The 18,438-nt window shown below is 37.3% G+C and overlaps 1 protein-coding gene across 2 annotated transcripts in view; it reads right to left on the reverse strand.

Moving 5' to 3' along the window:
* The window catches only part of GALNT2 (polypeptide N-acetylgalactosaminyltransferase 2), a 94,736-nt gene that overhangs the window by 25,409 nt on the left and 50,889 nt on the right, over positions 1-18,438 (reverse strand). For both annotated transcript variants that reach the window (XM_054062813.1, XM_054062814.1), the window contains exons 2-7: positions 18,328-18,418; positions 12,289-12,442; positions 7,689-7,787; positions 7,048-7,115; positions 6,062-6,127; positions 2,775-2,896 (exon numbers count right to left, since the gene is read on the reverse strand). In XM_054062813.1, the coding sequence (XP_053918788.1) occupies positions 2,775-2,896; positions 6,062-6,127; positions 7,048-7,115; positions 7,689-7,787; positions 12,289-12,442; positions 18,328-18,418 (600 nt within the window). The remainder of the gene's footprint in view (positions 1-2,774; positions 2,897-6,061; positions 6,128-7,047; positions 7,116-7,688; positions 7,788-12,288; positions 12,443-18,327; positions 18,419-18,438) is intronic.

An 18,438-nucleotide genomic window follows, 5' to 3' on the forward strand; every position in this document is an offset into this window, starting at 1 on the left:
TTATATAACTGATGTATGCTTAGAATAGAACATCAAAGTAATTAGAAATTGAAAACAGATAAAGCCAAGTAGACAAATGTTCATTAAATCGCTAGTAGTTACCAGTGTTTTCAGGACTGTGTTTACGTATTACTAAGTTGACATTTTGGGAGAACCAAAGGGTTAAACTCCACCGAGTCCTCATTTAATCTCCCCTAACCAACACATGCACAAAAATCACTAGAAGGCATAAAAGGTAGCCGTAGGGAATCAGGCAAAAACCCATTTCCCAGAAGGGAGCAGAGGGGGAAAAGGTATACCAGCTCTAGGTTACACAAGTATATATATGTTCTGAACTCTGAAATATTCACCTTGTAAGTACATTGGTTTTGCTTTAAGCCTTTGAACAAACTGCTGAAGAAAAATCCCTAGCAGTGTCAGATCCCTCTAGGAATTTTAAGTAAGCATGGTCCACAAACATACTCTAACCACGAAAACGTCTCAAAGAAGAAAACTGTGGTATGGATCATCTTTCAATTAAAGAGGTGAGTTTGATGCCTCAGGTGCTCCTAACTCAAGCAAGGTCAGAGTTTTCTAAAGTGGCTGCAGCACATGAGACACAGTATTGTACAATTGATTCAATTCAGACTGTTTCTTAGAAGATACACATATTTATATTGTAATACATACAACTAATCTCCAAATTCCAACAAAATTAAATCCCAAGTGGGCAATTCTGGAACACAAGAAAACACTCACATTTTCTGGAACATACAGAATAGATGCAGCAGTGCATCAGAAAATACTGTATTGATGTATTGTAGCCCTGAGCTGAAAAAGTTATTCTTCTGGCCGGAGCATAAATGTCTATTCAGCTTCTTGTCACTGAGGCTATCAAGAAATGCTGCCAATTAACATCAAGTAATATACCATCGGCACTATGAGCAAAAACCAACCCACCTAAATTAAGAACTATTACGTATTACACGCAAACACTTTCCATGCGTTAATTATTTGAACAAGCAGAAAGCTTAGAAGCTCTTTCATCAAACCCCACACCTCTTGGTTGGGAATCTTCCCAGATCAAAGTAAACTGGAATTTCACACCAATAATTTATTTAACAGTACATCTAGCTTTTAAGAATGGAAAACTGTACTTGCACAGCTGCAAACTATTCAATGGCACAGAATTAGTGTGTATCACAGTCACAATTGCGAGGAGCAATTTTTAAAGGGTCTTACAATTCATGTGCTGCTAAAAGGTAGCTGCTGTACAAAGCAAAACAGGCACTGGTTTCTCCCACACATGTAATGCTGGATCTTCACAAAACTGTCAGCAATTTAATAAGCGGTTTTACATTCTGTTAAGATGAAAAGGTACTACCACTTCCTCACAGTCCATATCAGTTTCAGAAAGATAAATTAATATGCCTTGAAAAGTCATAGACAAGAAAAAAAGGTAAACAACAAAATGCTTCTCTTACTAAAAGCGGGGTTTTGTTGATCGAAACCACCATATCTTTTCCGATTTCTCTAACAGGTTGACGCTTGAAACCATTTATACATAAACAGTTTGAACAGTTCCCACATCCTAGAATCCATTAGTCCTTTAGCTGCAAGCATTCTCTGCTTCCTCTGTGATATATTTATTGCCTTCAAGTTTATTTGCCTAGGTAATAATTACAAAGAAATTTCTCCAGCCCTTCTGAGGCTGCGACACTACATGGGCACAAAAACAGAAGGAACTGCTGTACCACTCATGCTCATGGGCTTTGTAGGGTCTAAGTACGTTCATGGTGCTCAGGTTTGAGTCAATTTCTACTCCAAATTAGAATTTTAACTGCTGGTATGTCTTAGGCAAAATACACTATTTCGCGAATTCACAAGAAAGAATCACAGAACCAAAGAGAATAACGAAAATCAGTCAACAATTGATAACTTCTCCATTGGCGTATGGAGCATATCGGCTTTACTCCCCTCTTCCGCCCCTCCTTTTTTGTGGGGAGGAAATGCAAAAGAGAAGTGTCAGGAGGATAAGCAAAGGACTGAGAAGTAAAGGACAAAAAATACTGAGACAGAGTATCTCAGCAAACTATTTTGACTAAGAGCATTTTGAAAAGGAGGGAAAGGGGAGGGGAGTTTACCAGAAAGGGAATATGATTAAGAAAGAATGAAGACCCTGTTGACTTGAGTGTTCCCCCGTGCTTTTTGAGATCACACTTGATTCACTTTCCACTTGAACTGAGGTCCTCCAGAGCAAGTTAACAAGTGTAACCTGAACCTGGAGAAAACAGTATACTTTTACTCTCAATCCTCTCGATTGCTTTTCCAGGTCACAAACTAAGCATAATTTTCACAGAAGCTGAGCTCTCACAGTCCCTGCTAATTTCCACGAGAATTTTGGTTTCACAGGTCAGACTTCGTCCTGTTGTCACACTGAATCTTGCTGAGGCATAAATACTCAGGTAAACTGAATTACACTGAAATGATATTGGTTGAGTTGAGCTATACTGCGTTCTAGGATTTTGAACACTTTCTGAGGAGATCCCTAACAAACCAAAGCAGCATATACTGGAATTGCCTGTAAAGAAAAAATGTGAATAATTATTAATATGTTCCTATGTTCACAGATTAAATGAACAGAAAGTGGGTTTTAATCACAAAATACTTCAACATCTCACTTTACAGAAAAGGCTTCCTTAGAAAAATGCATAAAATTAATGTAATATACACCAGATGGCTTTAAAATTTAAAAGCTACTTCAGGAAATTGCTTTAGAAGAATTCTCTACTAACCTCAGCTACTCTTTCCAAAAGCGGTTCCAGCCAGTGTTCATTGCATTCACAGTGACTATCCAGGAAGGTGAGTACTTTTGCTTGTGCTGCATCTGCCCCTCTGACACGGGAGCGCATCAAGCCTGAGAAATAAAACGTTTAAAGTACTTACTGAACAAAACAATCAACAGTAGCAAGAAACTATCGCATTCCAATTAGTCATTAAATTGCTCTAATTCATACAAGACAAAACCACAAGTTTATCAAAATGTGGAGCCAGTTAACAAATCAATGAAATAACTTCACAATGGAACAGCCTTCAAGCTTCCAACCTACTGCAGTTCACTCCACAGGTTTAGAAACTGACCTACTCTACTTCTGATTTAATTAGGAGGAATTAAAGTACATTTTCAAATAAACGAAAAAAAAGTACAGCTGTATCTGCATCACAATAAATGGTATTTATACTGATAAATTTTACTTAAGAACGGTCCTGAAAACAAACAACTGGTACTCAGTTCTATAGTAGAACTAAGGAGCAAACACCACCATTCTTATCCTCCCTACCTTTTTGCTTCCCTCCCATCCTAGTTCTCATCACAGTCTGTCCATTATTCTATCAACTTCCTCCAGAAATAACCATGTGTTATTAGCTCATGTCTGAAAGACTTCCTTCCCTATCCCTTTCAACTGTCTTTCCCCTGTGCTTCTTGAAGCTGTCTTGTTTTGTGGTTTGCTGAGGTTTTGTATGTGATTTTTTTGTGGGTTGGTCTTTTTCCATGGTTTGGGGTCTCCCCGCTCCACCCTCCACCCCCCTTAGATCTTCAAAAGATTTCTTTAGGAAAAAGCTTCTGGTAAAGCAAAAAGGTTGCCCTCTCTTCTCTACACCTCAATTACACAGATCTCACTGATTCGCTCTGTTCTTTTCCTTCTCTTTCAGTATTTGTTCATTGTATGACCTCATCACTCCTGTAAGTCCTTTGCTATATCTGCATACATACCCCAGAATTTCCTACCATTTACTCCAATAGAGAAAACAGCAAGCTTCATCTCATTCCTTTGCAAATTTCTTCCCCATTTCTCTATTACTATTCCAATTCATGTATTTTATTGCTATTCAAGACCAAAGCCAAGTAATTACTTGTTTATTCCTTTTTCTTTCTACTTGTTTCCTACCAAGTTTGTTCTGGCTTTGTTCCACACACTCCTCCCCACAACTGAAACACTGTAAAAGAGTAAACCCCATTGGTTGCTATTGCCTTTACAAAACCTGCAAAATATGATTCTGTTAAACACAATACAAGTCACTTAAGAGGAAAAGCTTGTTTGGTCTGTCCAACATGCAGCAAGAAATAGCCTTATGAAGATCCTTGCACTATCTCTCACAACAGATGTGAGAGCTTCACTGTTCTAGTACTTTCTCCACCTTATTTGTTACACATTGGCAGCTAACTACACCTTACTGTTTTTATGCTGTCTCACCAATTCCAACCTTTGAAGCTGTTCTGTTCAGTTTTTCCATTTCTCAAGCACTCTGTTTACTTTACTTTTGCAATTCCTTCCTTTCAGAGCTTATTATTTCTAACTTACATTCTTACAGAATCTACTGTTTTGCTCTACTTCCATAGGAAACAGAACAGTCTTTCTAATTTTTTTCTTTTTCCTCCCTAAATCTGAAGTGACCACTTGGACCACTGTTTTCTGCAATCACATTTGTTCTTAAGATAAAATGTCAAGAAGGTTGCCCTAAACACTGATTCACAGATTACCATGCCCTCCAAAACAAATCTGTTCCCATAACAAACTCTAGTCCTACAAATGAAACCAAAAGCTGCCATCACATATTTCTGAAAGCAGGGCATCAATGTCATCCCTTCCACAGACACCACCCTTTTACGTTAATTTTTATTTTAAAACACACTGCTTTCCTCTGTTGTTTATACTAATGTGTTACTCACTGATTTTGATTCTCTTAAATTTTAATTTGTATGTGTTCAAGATACCAGTATCAGCCTACACTTGAAAATGAAAAGCAAAGTGAGTATCAAACTCGAGCATAATGAGCCAGCAATCAAATGAAATCTCAAAATATTTTAATTTAAAAAATTATCACTTGCCTGCACGTATGCAAGCCGAGGCAAAACATTGTAAACAATACGGTAGATCCCACAGGTAGTAATTTAATCCTAATTTCACTGCATATGCAGTACAAAACTTAATACGTATAATTACTAAAAAATAAAAATCAAAAAGGTATTACTTAGTTCCATTTTTTCATCCATATTATCTCCACCTTTAAGTGCTGTGCTGACTAGAAGAATGATATCAACTTATTTGGAACCCTGCAACCACGGGAAGTTATAAGAGGCCTGCTCTCCTAACAAGCCTTTGTTTACAAGGATATTGCAAACAAAATTTTAAACACCAGGAGCCCACCAGTTTGCAATAGCTAATTATGGGACAAAACAGGTTTTGTGCATACAATTTCCAGATTCTGATGATCTAACAATTCTAGCTGCTTCCCAGTCCAGGCTGGCAACCGAGAAAATAAACATAAGCAAGCACATATCTGCTAACTCAGTCAGCTACTTCAACCATCAACTCTCAGTTATTATTTCAAACAGCTGTAGCATAACAGTTGCCTGTATCTAATACTTCAAGCTCCACATCCAGGAAGCGGCTGACTGAAGGGCTCAGTGACACAAGACCATAATTTACGAAGCAATAAAAAAACCCCCAAAAATGTAAGACAAGTTTGTTACATAGCACACTGGCTTCCACAAATCTGGCATACATGGTCCTGGCCCTCCCAACTCCTCAAACCCTCTCAAGTCTGCCAAACAAACTGCTTCAAACTTCTTGCCAGGCTGTCCCAACTGGATCCTTAAAAACAGTCTCCAGTAAGGGAACCAGCAAAACAAGAGTGCTATTTTTAAGGCAGATCATTTCAAACATTCACAGTTTACAGTGGCATCTTATGTACAATGGGAGCAACTCAACTGAGGATTCAGTACAGTAAAGTAAATTAGAGATTGTGGGCAAAAGGCAATTTCTCCAGTCAGCAAAAAGCCAGTGTACACACAACAATGTGGAATTAATCAGAATTGCTGGTTTTACTTGAACTAATGCATTTGCTTTTATTTCTTCCATCAGTTAAGTTGATTTTTAAAGTAAAAATCCCCCTTCCAACATAGAATATATAGGAGAATGATCCTTTAAATGACTTGAAGATTAACAAATAAGGCAGCACAGTGGAATTCGTATCTTTTTCCCCCACTTCTCCCCTCCCCTTCCCCGATTAAACCTACCTTCTCGGCGATCGTTTCGAAGAACTCGCACTTTTTCAATTTTTCCCAAGAGAGCACCATCCTCAGCTTTAAAAAGTAAAATTTTAATAATTAAAAAAAAAATAAAATCAAGCGATGAGAAACATTTCGATATCCAACAACCATAACATAGGAGAGGCTTTCTTCAGAGGAAAATAAAAGCTTTGTAGTAGAACATGTTCATGATTATAAATAGTTAACTATAAAGATACATGCTTAAAAAAACCCCTATGTGCCTCACTAGAAAGAAAGAAAAGTTAGCAGGCTAAGACATTACTACTCTCATTATGTTATGTAAAGCACATTTATTTTTACGTTCTTGAAATAATTTTGTTTAGTTACATTCTCTTTGCTTACTTTAGACAGTTTCTACAATGCATAATAAAGAAAAAAAGGATTAAATAAACCGTTTTCTTGGCATATAAGAAAGTTCACTTTTTAACCAACACTAAAGCTTAAACCTATCTTAAAATAGCTATAAACTAACAATGAAAATGTAGACATTAATTTCCATTAAGAAATGCTGCTTAGAGGTCCATTTTGGTTTTTCAAGTTTGTATTGTGATACCGTGGTACTTATAAAATCTTGACATATTTTAGATTCTGTAAAATTTTCTCCAAAAGGCTGAAAAAGACCAGCATTTATTTAAATCAGTGCTACAACAATATTTGGTACAAGCATTATGGGTTTTACTTTTACATCAGATAACATACTATGTAAAGACTGTTTTCAATTATACCTTCCACTCCTTCAGCTAGCAAGAAGTAATAAAACATACCTGAAGTATTATCACAACTCCTCACACTTCCACAATAATAGATAGGGAAGAATTAAAAACTGGCTTTGGATCAATCTCTGCAGACTCCTGTTCGTATGACCTTTTTTTAACCAAGTCACCTACTAGCACCTACAGAAAATCTTATCAGAATAAACAAAACAAAAGTTAAGACTCTGTAAAAGTACTTACAATCATTACTGTAGTCATCCACCAGTATGATTTCCTTAATAAGATGTGATGGGCTTTTTTTAAGGACACTGAAACAGACCAAAAAAAGTATTCACTACTAAGGTGTCTTAATTTTCCATAATAACATCATAAATGCAGTTACTCTGTTAAGACACAGTAGGACATAGCCAATGATTCCATCTTCAACAACAGCTATTGGGTTATTCTTGCTGAAAGTATTTCTGAAGAGAGGCACACATAGAATCATTCCTCTTAAAATTCCAGCCTCCAGAAATGAGTGGATTAGACAATTTGTAACATGAAAGTCTTACGATAGATAAGGATAGCTTTAGGTCAAATATTCCCCAAGAAGCCATCCTCCCTGAGTTTTCCTTGAAACTAGTTATACAGTCAATCTCCAAACATCATTCAGCAATCAGTTCCACACTTTCATGCATTTGAATGATTCTGTTTGTTTAACGTCAGTAGTTCAGAACATAAGAACTAGAGGCTTCAATGAAATTAAGGCTCAACTTTCCCTCTGGAAATGGTTCAGAAAAGCATAACGGATTGTTACTTTCTCTCCTTATCAGAAAGTATTATTCTGACAGAAGTGAATAGCCTTTGGGGGTGGGGGAAGGAAGGGAGGATCTTGGGCATACCTGACAACGGTTCGAAGCAAGGCAGATCTTGCCTCATTATGAAAAGTGATCACCACACTAGTGGCTGGCAAATCTATTCGCCATTGTTTGCGTTGACACCTGAAAGACAAAACACCCTGTCATTTACCTATAACATTCACATCCTAGGTTTAGCAAACTGCCTTCATCATGAAGCCATTATCTATTAAACACGTGTACACACTACACCTACCCAGAAAGAATGAAATATGTTTTTTGCAGATGAGATTATAATCAACTCCTCTTCTGCTACTTTTGGTAACTGTCTTAGTACAAACAGCATAAGAAGTCAGTGTCAGATATAGGTAGGTTCAGAAAAGTTACCAGGCTATAATCGCTGCAGTACGTCACAGATACCTCTCACCCAATTGCATATGAAACCAGAGCACTTACTTTACATTAAAAGCATTCAATATATCTAAGCACATGAGCATATTTTTAATGACAATGCACAGGTTGACAGGCTACCATATGTCTAAAAAAAAGACACTACTCCTATTGTACTAGAAACGAGCAGTACCAGAAAACATTGTATATCGGGTTTATGCTGAAAGCATTACAGTCTGACAGGTCACAATAACTGATCGCCATTCATGCAGTAAACATTAAGTGATTATTTCTTCATATATCCTTTACTTAATATTAGAGGGAGACTTTTAACAGGCCTAGCTGTCTTCAGAGGGACTAAACTCACTTAGCATACACCTGTAGCAAACTCAGCAAATAATTATGTACTCTGTGCAGTATTAAACTAGCTTTCCAGGGAAGAGAGGTAAGTCACACTGCTACCTAAACTTCTAAAACTAGACCTCTAACCATATAAAAGGCCTCTCCACACACGATTAAACATCTGTGACATTCATCATAAAGCAACCAACCTTCAGTTTCTTGGAATCAGAGAGCAAGCTGCAATGCACTTCTTGCCCTTGCCCACCCTACAAAATCTGAAGGATTGTGTCTTTGATACAACACACCCATAGTTTCACATACATTAGTGCTTGCCATGAAAGAAAATATTGTGCCATTGTGACCTCACTCTGGAAAAAAACAAAGCTCATGCCAGTCTTACAGCTGCTGTATCAGATTAGTAAAGCCTTATCTAGTTTTGTTTCTCAAATGGTGGGCTTACAACATGGCTTCACCACTAGCGATCAGCATTGAAGCTATAAATTACAAACCCGTACGCGCTCCTGGGAAGTAAAGAATTAAGACCTTCTCTATTGTGAGCTTCTGACAATTCATCTAGGCAGCTAGAAGACATTCAGCTATTATACAATCAAAGTTTATGGTGCCAAAAAAGACATTATTTTTCTTCTAACTTTCAAATTGCCCACAGAGGACAAGACTACTGTGCATGCAATTATCACACGAGGCACTTCCACTAGAATAATTTTAAAAGTCACATCAAACTTACATTGATATCTTTGCAGAAGAGAGCACTTAAGCTGGAGCACATCTCAGGGTGGAATTACTCAAGGCAACGAAGCCTCTTAATATTAAGAAAATGCAACAGAAGAGCACTACTGCATATTTCTGAGGGAGAAATTAAGATTTGACTTCCAAATAAAACTGGTGGAGTGTTTCACTTAGTATTTCTGCTCTCAGCTCTTCAAAAATAGCAGCTTTAACTGACTCAGTAGCAGTCCTCCCACTATTTTACTGCGTCAATAGTGCCACAGTTAAAAATCAAACTGAAGAAACAACATCATCACTTTTGGCACTGAGATTAAACTTTGTTTCCTTGAGTTACAGCACTTAATCTTACATGTAGAATGAAAAAAACACATTTTAATAAAATAGAACTAGAACTCAAAACTTCAATCTAGACCTTCAATGCTAAGCATAGGTCATTAACATCAAATGAAACATCAAAAGTACATTCTGTCCTCCAGAAATATGAGTCACTGTACGAGTTCATATCATTAATAAGTTATCTGAAACCTCCATGGTTTGTTAAAACCATCTTTTGACAGAAATATCCACTTTACTGAGTGCAAGGAGAACATTCACTTCAACAAATATATGGGTGCTGAAAACACAGGAAAGTTTATTTCTTCTCTCTTTAAGAATACGACTTGAGTGCAAGGTCAGAAGCTTCTAATAGTTGCCAAATGAGCAAGAAAATACAGTTTAGTCCAGCTAAAGTACGTAGCAGTAATCATGCTAAAACATCAGTTAAGAGACATGATTAGAAACCACTAGTCCAAACTAAGCACAGTGAACATCAGTCCACAAAAACTATGGAGTAGCTAACCCTTCATCACACTTGTGAGACTATTTCACACTGATACGAGGAGAGCTCTCGAAGTTTACTATTGTGACTGTGACACTCACTTTCTGGATCTCCAAAATCTACTCTGACAGGGATAGCTCTCGGTTGCATGTTGTAAACAGGCTGCAACAGAAGGAAACCCAGAGGTTTCTCAAAGCTGTTGGAAGTGTCAGTTGTGAGCATCAGCTGCAGTGAGAATCTGTATTCCTACTCAGGCTTCCTCCCTCTGCTTCCTTTCTTATGTTGCATCTGCCAGTTTCTCACTTCTCCCTTTTGCTTAAAATAAAGGCAAGCAGCTTAAACAAGTGAACCAAAGTGTTGTCTAGTATTGCTGGCAGGCCTTCACAAAAACCAAATGGAAAACTTTGGCCTTAACCTGATGCTAGTAAAAGTTTGTCCAACGCAGACAACTAAACAATGTAGTATAAAGAGGAATGCATAATTACACACATTTACATACCCAATGTAGAATCCCAACAAACTGCTTCTAACCAGCCTGGACAGCTTCTAACCAGCCTAGACAATTTCAGCAATTAGTATTATTATGTAGTTACGTAGTCAAACCACCTCCTAGACACATCAATACAAACAATAAAAAGTCACTTGAGCAGAAACAAGTATTTTCTTATCTAGGTTTCTTTTCTTAAAAAAAAAAAAAAAAAAAAGATTGTAGCAGCTCCATAAGATGTTATTCTTAAACCATTTGGCTCCAATTTTAATCAAAAATAACATGCTTCAGTGTCACATGCTCAGATCTGTAACATTGTTCTTCCTACCGCTATTGCTCTTGCTCTTTCCATTGGACAGTTCCTGAACAAATATTTCAGGTGACACTTTCAGCTTCCGAAAGTGAATGTTCTTGCCAAAAATGGAAGGAAAATTAATTGCAACATGTCACGAAAAGCATCATGGACACTCTGCAGGAATGACTGCTCCAGTTTGAGGTTGGTTTTTTTTGGCTGGTTGGTTTTTCTTCAAAATATGACCATTTACAGGCTGATAGGCACTTAAATCTGCTCCACGGCAAAGTCATAACCACAGCACAGATATAGCCTTTCCCCAGATACATCTCTTTCCTTCTGCTGCAGGATTCTTTTCCAGCTCAGTTTCGTGAAAAAAACCAGGCACATCAACATTTAATCACAACACCGACAAACTAAACAGTCACTGCAACATAATTTGTCTCCTGTCATCTCTCTTATTTGAGTTCTTCTAAAAGGGGAACATTTATCTGTTAGATCTACAAATCAGCTGCTTAAAAAACCTAAACTTGTGGTATTATACAAGGGATTTAAAAATGACACAGTAAGAGTCTGAGCTTTTATACAAATCTCTTTTGGTAAGCCAAGCCTAATTAGAGAGCTTCATGGAGAAAAACAACCACCTTCCTTTTTTCTCTCTCTCTCTCTCTCCCTGGTGTCTCCTCCAGCTTCTTCTACCTACAAGCTGTAAATGTACTTTCATCCAAGCTGCAGAATTAGTTAGCCAATTTACTATACACAGTTGGATAATTTTACGCTTTGAGAGCATGCTTGCCTATATTTTAAAACAAAGTTCAACTTGCTTTTGTTATTTTCCTTTAAGTTACTGAAGTCCTAATGAAAAACCATTGTCTTAATATTAATCAATTCTGCTTAAACAAGATTAGCGCAAGGCACTTCAACTCTTTTTTAAATGAAGGTCTTCTCCAAAAACAAAAAATACTTTTCTTTACTCTGAAGTGTACTAGTCCTACAAAAGCCACCTGGCACAGCAGAAGTTTTTAAGCATGTGAAGTGGAATCCTGTCATATGTTCACCGGGGTGTGCATAAATGGATTCCTTTAGGTCTGGTGTTGGCCATCATCACACCCTGAGGACAGAATCAGAGTGACTGAGATGAGAACAGAGCCCCTGGAAATCTTTTAGTCTAAACTGCATGCTCAAAGCAGGGCCAGCTAAAATTAGTTGTGCATCAGGCTTTGAGTATCCCTAAACCTGGGGACTTCACACCCTTTCTGTGCAACTTGTTCCACTGTTTGATCATCCTCACAGTGAAAGAGCCTTATGAATGCAGAAACCAAGAAAACCGATCAGATAAAGACTGAAATGCAGCACCAGTTTGGATTTAGAATATACACTGATGGAAGTCATGGAAGCAGAAAAACTGGAATAAGATTTATTGTTCTTTAACCCATTAAGGATCACACCACAGTGTACTCTTCCTGTCATTTTGAAAGCCGGAGAGCTCCTGCTTTAGAAAAATTACTTGCTGCTCAAAAGCCATAAATAACAAAACGTTAAGTCAAATATGGCTCAGTTTGGCACTTACTGATCATGCCTAGTGTCAGGAATGCTTCGGTCCATTCGCAGTTTGTCACTTTCTACCTGATTAAATTTATTGCGGGCATATGGATCCTGACCAGATCGCACCATGGTAGCGCCAACATAAGCATCTTGATCAAAGTCTTGCCACCGAACTTTTCCTACAATAGAAGAATAGGAAAATACCCAATTTAATCTTTGTAGTTTAAAGAAAAGCATTCAGTAATCCAAACGTAACTGATGAAACGGCTTGGCTTTTAATTATGGTGTTGCAAAATTTAAAGTTCAACAGTTCTGTTAACAGTGTAATATCAATAGGTCTTTTTGTATATTAAATTCCTCTAGAACACCCTAAGAATTAATATAAAATTGAACAATTTTACAGATCTCAATTTATACAAGTGATCACTAGACCATGCTTCACCTTAGCTGTTTTGTTTGGTTGGTTTTAATCCCAACTACCACTATTTCCATCCAAAAGAAAACTCTCCACATATCAACAGGCATTAACAGGGCAGAGGATTTGGCTATCAAGTCATCCAAGTAGCATTTATTTTTCAAGATCCAGTCCAGACTTCAAAAGACATAATGTAATTTACTGTCTCATTACCCAAGTAAAAACACAGTCAGTTATAATCAAACCAGTTAAGGAGCAGGCCTTCCAGAAGTACGAGATAACATTAGTCTCAAAAATCAGCATTTCACGTGGGCAGAACACTAGATTGCTCTCCAATATAACATAACTGCAACCTCCTTTACAAACAGAACTGATTCACATATTAACCCCTCTTCATCAAGCACTGTGTTACTGAGTGACTCATTGTGGCACTAACACGGAAAGGCAGATCAGCAACGAACCACCAGGAAAAAAATTTCAGTATTTTCACCATCTTCATATATAAAACAATTGTATGATATTTACCAGTATTAAAACTATCAATTTTTACCTCTGGCTGAATGTTTACTTTTCTTGTCTATTGACAGCCCAACCTATGCTACACATAGCAAATTTATACCACCTTTAACTCAAAATCAGTACTCAAGTTCTAATGCAATACAGACACTCTTGTTTTAACATAGAAGCATAAGAGAATCTCCTGCAAGCATATTGTGCTGAACACAGCATGATGCTGGCATTAAAAAGAAAAAAAAAAATACAAAGAAAAGCTGTCTTTTGGGGTCACTGTTTATGACAGATCTGTTTATTACAGATAAACAGATGAGAGGAGTTAATATTCATTGCTTTCAAATTAAAAAGTTTTTGTGGTACTGTCAATTAAGTTCAGTAAGTAGCAGGTTGCAGAGGTGTCACTTCATTCAAGCTCAGCTTTTAGACAAATAATATAGCTCAGGCATATCATAATCTAAGTTGATCCACATAGAGGGAATAGTATTCTAACAGCTACTAACGAGAGTCAGAGGTTGCTCAGACATTTCAATGTTTGCCTTTGCTCTACCCCTCTACCTGCACAGCATGTAAACTAAGGCAGGCCTCATTTGCAGCTTTCTATCCATAAGCCATGTCCAAAAATTTATCAAGGCTAGTGGGTAGGTGGTTCTGGGTTGGTGGGTTTGTTTTTATGAAACTTCCAATATCCAAGTGAAGTCAAAGTAAGAGAAAAGCACCTACACTTTTGCATTACTGGTTTAACACCTGCCCAACTGATACTAAGCACCTATTTTTATACCTGAATTACCATCCTAGAGAAGTTAAAACATGCACACGCACACAGAAGCCAGAACTAGAGAGTTAAACAAAACCAGACTGCAGAACATTTAATAGACACTTGGTGAAGCAGCCCAGAGGGGAAGCTACAGGAAAATAACTGGAAGGAGAAATACAGTCAAATACCAGTTCATGAAAGAACTGTACAAACGAAACTTTCCAGCTATTGCTGGTAACCCACAGGTTGCCCAGAGTTGTTTTTCGCCTTTCAGGTTCTTTCTCCAAAATATTTCCAGGAACTTACCTTGAAAACAAGTTTACACCTCTGCCAGCTACCACACTACAAATAACCCAACATAGTTGTTCACGAAAATTACACAGAACCTCACTATAAACAAAAACTACACAAAATGCAGAGCAGCTTGATTCAGGAAACTGGAAGAAATAGCAGAGATCACAAAGTCATCTCTCCATATAACTCTCCTGCTTAGCATTTCCCAACGCTTTTGCAACCTCCTTGGTAACTAAACTATATTCTCACCCTTGCTTCCAATTTGTAATATAGCTTCAATCTGGAACATATGTTGAATATTTTATGAAATACAGGACATGCCATGTGATTGCTTTTCCAGTCTAAAAATAAAGATTTTAGTGCATTCTACAAAACATAATCTATACTTAAAGTGCATTTATATAGGATTTTCAACTTTGAAACACTCCAACTTCCAATGGATTTTAATGCTGTGCCTGCTTTAGGACTGTCACCTCTATCCACTTCTCTAACTGCCTTCCATCCAGTGCAAAGAGTAGCTAAAACACAAAAAGTCATGAGGGCATCAGTGGCACAGGCGATGCCATTACAAACATTCTTCTCAAAAAGGATATGTTCTTTATGAACTACAACTGGCAATGTGCGCTGCCCACATGCTTACAAATGATAACAGCTCAGGTTAACTGCTGGAAAGAGAAAGGCTGATCTAAAGCGAAATATACTGTCCAGCCTTACTTTTGCTGAAAGGCTTACCTTTCTGACAATTTATCAACTAAATTTTGAAGTCAGAAGAGGTTTAACAAACCTTTTCCAATAATAGGTACTACTTCTGATGTATGCTTCCCTGGGGTACACAAATAGGAACATGCTTGATTTAATTTCTTCTCGGGAATCTGCTGGCTCTGTGGCTTCCTGAGTTTCAATGACTTTGCCAGGTGGAATGAGTGTCAGAAAACACAGCTACATTATTTCAAACTTAAACTAAGCAAGTTTTTAACTCTGAATTCAAGCATATGTGTTTAACTGCAGAGTTTGCTACCAGAGTCAGGTAGAGCCCAACCAAATGAGCTAAGAACCTGGAACCAGGGTACATTGCAGTTCTAACCTTGGTTTTGGCAAGAAGTACTTATTTTACAGACTCTTTATAGGGCCTGAGAAGCTGAAGAAGAAAAAGGCGAAACCCAATGAAGTTGCTTCTTTTCTTCCCAGGTATTTGCTAACTCTGAAGCCTTGGAGAAACCAACAAAAATAGTGAAACTCATTGCTACAGTTTTTAATAATAAGCTGATAGATTTTACGTAGGAAGCACATTTTGCTTTTTTTGCCATGTATTAAGTAGCTGTATCTAAAAAATAGTGCTAGTTTGGAACGTTTTATTCCATTCCAGTTTCCATCCAAGTAGAATTTGATATAAATCATTTAAAATGTATCATCATTTACCATTTCCCAAGACTTTAAAACCAGCAAATGCAACACTGGCCCAGAAAGCACAGAGTAATTTGAAAAGCAAGAAAGGAAAAGACTTCCTGGGGCTAAATTTACTGAAAAGCACTGACAGCCCACAGAACATAAGAACAAGTGGATTTGGCTCCAGTAGCCAGGAAACAGGCAAAGCCTGGCTCTGGCTCCAGCAGAAGGCTCTGTCAACCTCATGCAATATGAACCAGATCTACTAGGAACAAGTCAGTTACAACTTGTAAGAGCAGCTTGAAGCAAGATAGACAAGAAAAAAAAATAGCAGATAAATCTATATGCAACCAAGCAGCAGGCAAAGAGTAGGAACAGAAGGACACAAAATACTCTAAATAGCTTGTACTACCTCTTACTGACTCAAGGTGGCTTAAAAAGAAGATGGATGCTTGATATAAATTACTATTTTTACTTGCAAGCATTAAGAGATCCCGGATCTTCATTAAATAACAAAAAGAGCTGTTTGAGCAACTGCTGAAACTCCTGTCATTACAGAGTACAGATTATACAGTTATGTTTTAGTTATCCATGCAGACAATTCAGAGTCAGTCTTTCTAACTAGCAGAGCTAACATCACTGCTATCACAAAACAAGAAATAGTCTTTTTCAGCATATAAGAAAGTCACCAAATGACAAAAGATAGGTACACTGATGTACAGAAGGTAAAATCTTTAAATAAAGCCATTTTAAAGATAAAGATGATAAACAACTCCTTAATTCCAAGAAGTTCTGAAAGATACTATGCTGCTTAATGTTGAAACAGAAGCTACGGGTGGAAAAGCAAGAAAGTTTTGAACCAAAGCCCTCCTAAAATTGGATCACTTTGCTTTAAAACAGTGCAAAGAATCTGCAGAAATATGAATTACAAGCTTCACTGCCATAAGGATTCAAAAGGTTGCCTACACAAATTGAAAATAATCAAAATAGTGATTTAAGAGTGCATAATTCTGCCTGCATAGCCTTTGATGTCTGATTCGAGACCCTTATACTACTTAACAGTAACAGTTTTCTTGCTTGTTAAATCAAGTCATGCGAGATTACTAATAAACAGACGAAACGAAAAAAATCCTGACCTGCTCTACTTTACACTTAATTTTACTTCTAGATTCTACCCTCCAGCTTCTTATCTCTCCCTTTCAACCTGTGACACCTCCCACTTCTTTTAATACTCACATAGCTACTTAGGGCTTCTGATCTCTCCCTTTCAACCTGTGACACCTCCCACTTCTTTTAATACTCACATAGCTACTTAGGGCTTCTGATCTCTCCCTTTCAACCTGTGACACCTCCCACTTCTTTTAATACTTGTATAGCTACTTAGGGCTACTGGGAAATGAAGGTCTTAAAGGAAATGTATAGGGTTTGGCCCAGGGTACATAAACATTCAAAAAGGGGAAATAAGACTAGTAGCTGGAAGGTGCAAAATCAGTTAACCTCTCACCCCACTAACAATATTTACAGAGAGTCCTGTTAAGGGAAAAAAAAAATACTTGAACAGACCTGCCAGATACCAAGTTAAATAAGCCAGGCTCTTTGACTTTTTAGGATTTATTTCTCAATTTGTGCACAAAGTTCTGGCCAAAACCGGCTTCATACATAACTGGAGTCTTGTTTCTCCTCAGAAAGCAACTAAGTCAAGGCAGGCTAAAGGCTACCAAAAAAAGCCATGAGTGTCAAACAGCTTATACTGTACAAGGAATCTAAGACTATAAAACAAATATCCCACCTCACACACTATTGGGCATGGAAGTTTCCAGCTGCTTAAGGGAAAGTTTATTTCGGTTAGTTCTTTCTTCAAGATTTTATAGCATTTCAAATGGCTAAGCCAAAAATTAGGATTAATAGAAGAATAAAACGTGTTGTGAAGTTATTTGTTCAGGACTTGCCCCACCTTGTATGGTAATTTTTTTCAACACAGAACAAAATACTCAGATTTGTTTTACTGGTTTTGTATTCCTTAGTATATATAATAAATTATATATATTCTAATATATATATAATATTGCTATATAATAAATCTCACTGATGTGAAAGAGTTAAGCAGCAAAATCAGTTTATGGAAGCAGTCAAGTAAAATGAAGATTCCTCAGCACTTAATTTTCCTAGTACAAGACCATTTCACTGAAATAAACAAAAAAAACACATTGCTTAGTTATTTGCAAGCACGTGACAGATACTGAGCAAGTATAAGAAAAATAAAGTATACCATCAGTACACTCAGGAAAATCTGCCACATCAAGAGCTAGACATACTAAAATAAACATATGAACCTTGGCTGAATCTTCAGTGGGAAGCACAGTCCCAAGGTGACTTGTCTGTGCCTGCCAACATTATCCATCTGGAGAAATTGACTACTTTTGTACCAGAGGATTTACAGCATGTCAAACCTACCACAGCACAATATAAACATACTAGCAAAGAGTCACAGTCTCTGTTTTTAAACCCAAAGGAGCAGTGAAACAGGTAAGATTTAAAGAAGCTGAAGCTTTAAGAACAGAGAAGTACATACTGCTAAAATAATGCTAGCACTTGCAATCTACAAAGAATTATTAGAATCAGAACAACTGCTGTGTTTTATGGTTTTCAAGGATAAATGTTTTATGACTATGGCTCTTTCACAACAAATGTTACTGCAATACCTGGAGGTAGTGTCTCCACACTTTGTGCTTTGTCCTCCCCATCATTGCCACGCACGTCTTTCCTTTTGGGGTCGATATCATTTGGGTCCTCCTGAAAAAAGTACATAAACT

Source organism: Cuculus canorus, chromosome 3 (genome assembly GCF_017976375.1).
Source record: "Cuculus canorus isolate bCucCan1 chromosome 3, bCucCan1.pri, whole genome shotgun sequence".
In the NCBI taxonomy this organism is placed as follows: Eukaryota; Metazoa; Chordata; class Aves; order Cuculiformes; family Cuculidae; genus Cuculus; species Cuculus canorus.